General features: G+C 30.1%; 1 protein-coding gene across 1 annotated transcript; it reads right to left on the minus strand.

The window, feature by feature from the left end:
* Positions 1-407: 407 nt before the first annotated feature.
* LOC108767183 (retinoid-inducible serine carboxypeptidase) lies at positions 408-4,142 on the minus strand (the record flags this gene model as incomplete). The annotated part of the gene is made up of 3 exons (XM_018516919.1): positions 4,064-4,142; positions 1,551-1,780; positions 408-681 (listed from the first exon to the last, which is right to left on the minus strand). Coding segments are annotated over exons 1-3 (562 nt in total), but the record flags the coding sequence as incomplete, so codon positions are not given.
* Positions 4,143-4,612: the final 470 nt, after the last annotated feature.

Here is a 4,612-nt window from a genome sequence, read left to right on the forward strand (position 1 = left end):
GTTATTAGCTAATAAAAAATACTCAATAAAATATTCATAATATCTATTAAAAGTTCATTATATCAATGAATTTAAAGTCAGTAAATGTCATTCATTGGTATTATGAATAACATTTTTTTCAGTGTACGTTTACGTTTAATATTCATTTTGAATAAATGTTATAAAAAATACACACTAATAACCAGTGTTGGTTCAAATTGACATTTGATTTATTATTTTTAGAATTTTTTTTAGAGATTGATTATATTGTTTTTTTATTTAATTCTTGAACATCTGATAATGCGTCGTAAAAGAAAAACTGCAGTTCATTTTAAAGAAGAACAGATCTTATAATTAATAAGAATTTCTTTTTGTCACATTTTGTTAAATTTTAATATCGCTGTTTCTTTTAACGAATGAAACCAAACTTTTTTTATTATTTTTTTTAATTAGCATGTTTGTATTTCTTACTTGATACCAGAGTAACGCAAACTCCGCGCCCATTTTTCCGCCATACGATTCAGTTGTGATATACGTCGGAACAGCTTTAAATTCCGGTAATTCCTTATAGAATCCTCGCATACATTCCACGAGGTCCTTTGCGATCTGCGTGTTTGTCCTCGTGTATGCCCATTTGCTTTTAACGTAACTGTATCCGGTACCAACAGGATTGTCGATGAAGAGAACATTATAATTCTTGACCTATAAATTGAATTATACATCGATGATGTTATCCACTAAAAATTATTTTATAATCGGCTACGAGTCTCAACTAGATGACGAGTGTTGGAAATCAATCTAATATTTAATGATTAAATTAGAAGTACATAAAGACATATAAAAACATAACCATACGTTTCAACCCCTATCGAGTCGTCGTTAGTGTACAATTTTATAAAACTAAACAAACTTGCGATTTAATCGTCGACATACAATATGGTCAAATTATATAATATTAATCAATGGTTATTTTAATCTAGATACTGAGAATGCTTTTAATCTTGAAATTGCAATGGGTGAATTTGAATTGCGTTACTGTCTGCAACAATCGAAGGATGGAGAAGGAAGAATAACATCAGGGATATAGACATAAAATATTCGAGAAGGAATAGTAAAATCGCCTTAACATCGTAAAAATTGCGAATAGGGTCATGTGATAGAACTGTTATATCTATGTCGACGATTAAATCGCAAGTTTGTTTAGTTTTATAAAATTGTACACTAAGGATGACCCGATAGGGGTTGAAACGTATGGTTATGTTTTTATGTCTTTATGTACTTCTAATTTAATCATTAAATATTAGATTGATTTCCAACACTCGTCATCTAGTTGCGACTCGTAGCCTTTAATTGCAAAATAATTTTTATCATTTGAGTCTATATAATTCATATCATACTTTTACATTTTTGCTTGTATGTAAATTTCTTTCTCTTTCCCTTGTGTTACATCGCCAATAAACCAATATTTTAACAAATTTTTCTCAATAATTAAATATTTATTAATCACGTACACTACTTGATATTATAGTGTTTGATTCCAAAATCTATTCTATTTTCGCATAATTTAATACCCAAGTATAATTCCTCGGATTCAAGTTCACATCGAGGGGACCTAATTCCTCGAAATTTCCATAACTCGTTGAGGATCCCCCTGGTCCACCTTGCAACCAGATGAGTAACGGTTTGTCGTAATATGAATTTACCTTTGCCGTGGTATAATAAAGCCACCAGAACATATTCGCATTGGGGCGCACTTGAACATAATTCCATTCTTGTTCTCCATGGCCGAACCCTTTCCTTCCTTTTGTCAAAACATTTTTGATTATTAATAAAGGTAAATAATTAATTGTGTCAACATCTTCTTTTATTCTTCTTCTTTCGTAATTTTTCATTTAAAAAAAGATTTAAAGGAATAATAGTACAATATGTATCAGCAAGTCATCTTTCAAGAAAACGTATATAAACTGTAGAGGGTAATTTTCTCATGATTTTTATATTTAAATACATGGTGTAATATTTGCGATATATTAGATTGAAAATCATATTAATTTTCTGCATCGATCTTCACAACAAAGCGTCTCAGCTGATTCGAAAGTCGGCGACGCAAAGACGAGTAGCTGAAACGGCATATATTTGTCAAGCGAAGACTTAGGTAAATTTGAAAAGTTTTAAAAGAAATCGTAAAGTAAACGTTCCCGCGTCACTATGGTAAAAGCTAGAAATGCACCGGTTGAACACTTTGACGTTTACTTGCACCAAAATTCGGCAAACTCGCAGCGAGTAAAAACATGCATGAACATACAGCGAATGCTTAAAATTTAACAGCCTAATCCATACCACTGCGTTCTAAAAGTTTAAGAAATATTTGATGAAAATATTTGATAAACATATTCCAAAAATACCTTATTCAGATAACACTTAACAGGGAATTAGGGAAACATATAGTATTATCTACATTATATATTTCAATGAAAAACTAAAGAGAGAGAGAGAGAGAGTTTGGAGTACTAATCACTCTTATCAATATAAACCTAATTTATCACACAATATTAATCAAGCTATTAATTAATTCTTTATCTTTCAAGATCAACGATATTAATGAAGCGATTAATCCTTTATTTTTCAAGATCACTGAACATTACATTGTTATATTTTTATTTAAAAAGATTTAAAGAAAATACGTGTATACGAACAATAATATATTTGAAAATGGTATTGTAACTTCTCAATAAGTATTTTAATAAACATATGGCACAAAAAACTTCAGCAGTAAAACGTAAATAAATTAATTTTTTTTAATTTGCTGTTATCCCTTATGTCTCTATTATGATTGGCTGATTGTCTCACTGCTTACGTGTTACTGCCTCACATTCTTTTGTGTGCTATAGCTTTTAGAAATGTTCATAAGATAAGATATTCTTATCAAAAAATTTTTCGTTCATGAATATGTATAAATATATCAATAGAAATAGGCTCGTGTAAATGCTCGTAAAACGCAATTAATTGAAATATCAAGGCTTTTATTATAAACGAGCAATATTAGTTAATTAATCAAATTCACATTATATTCACATACGTATACCGTTAAAAATCTCAAACATTTCGACTTACAAAGTCTTCATCAGTGATTAACAAAAGAACCTATTTGTATAACCCCTAACGATGCCACTAATGTACTTATAATATAAAATAAAAATTATCGCTCTAAGCTAGTTCTATATACTTATTTCTACGTTAAAATGTTACGGATCTATAGAGGTGTCCAGTCCGAAGATAGAAGAGAATCCATAAATGTAAAAATTGTGTGTAACCAGTTCGTCGGTATTTATCGAGAATCAGCTCAGTCCACAATCCATTATAAAAAAGACAATCCGATCCAGGATTTCATCTATAACCGTCCTATTATATTGATAATTTATATGACTGTTCAATTTAAATGACTGTTCTATATGAATTATCAATATAATAGGACGGTTATATGGCACCCGGGTAATGTTTTCGAATACAGCCTTAGTATAATATTTAGTATAATAAAAATCTTTGTAAGTTTCATATGAGATATATCTTAATTGGCACGCAGTACGTCGTATCGTTTGTGTCCAAAATAACTATGACATATTCTTTACTTCTAATCTTTTCATTCTGACACTCTCCAACTGTAAACCTTTGCTGTATTCTGGACATCTTTAGGACATTTGGAGAACTGTGTTGTGTGATGGAAGAATTTGAATATAGTAAGATATTTTAAGATATTAAATAGGACATCTCTCTTACGATACTGGAATGAATTAGTTTGTAGGTATTGTAATTAGAAAATTAATTTGTCTTTGAAGATGGCTAAAAAATGAGCCGAAACATGTAAGCGGGTTATTTAATAAAGACTTTTGTGTTATATCCACATTGTTTGTTTTGCGCAACAATTACCGCGCTTGACTCCTATTGCCCTATTTTATCTATTTTCTTTGGAATATCTTATGATGTTTTACGATATTTTTTTGGATATCCCGGATGGGATATCGCTTTATTGTCACTATGGGACAATTTGGGATATCCTCAGGATAAAATGTGCTGTGTGGGATCTTACCAATGCTGCCAGAAACAAAGCACAACACGCCAAAAGTATAAACAAGTGGAACTCGCATCGTCTTGTTTTGTACAGTGAAACTTTTTGAAAACTAAAATTGCTGCGAGTAATGTACACGATTTTATAGTCTTTTATTTATCACAAACCACACAATTCATATCAGTCGCATTCCATTGATAAAATAAAATGAGAGCTTCCCTCTCAATGTTTCCTTTCTTCTGACTTTGTTATCACTTATCTTCAGTTAATCTTTGGATAAATCAAAAGCTCATTATAAGCCGTGCGTTTATATCTTTCATTGTAAACTTTATTATATTTATCGATTTGTGGCAAATAATAGACTGCGATCAGTTCCACTATTTACAATATTGAACACTGCACAGCTTTATAGAGAATAGCGATAAGCGCAAATTTTTATAAACACTATAAAGGATAATTTATTATTATTTATTGATTTTATATTATAATTAAATTATATATTTCTGTAAAAAAATATCGTACAGTTAATTTTTAAACAAAAAGTGTTATACTTTAGGGATACATTGGCTG

This window comes from Trachymyrmex cornetzi, unplaced genomic scaffold, assembly GCF_001594075.2.
Source record: "Trachymyrmex cornetzi isolate Tcor2-1 unplaced genomic scaffold, Tcor1.1 scaffold665, whole genome shotgun sequence".
Classification (NCBI taxonomy): domain Eukaryota; kingdom Metazoa; phylum Arthropoda; class Insecta; order Hymenoptera; family Formicidae; genus Trachymyrmex; species Trachymyrmex cornetzi.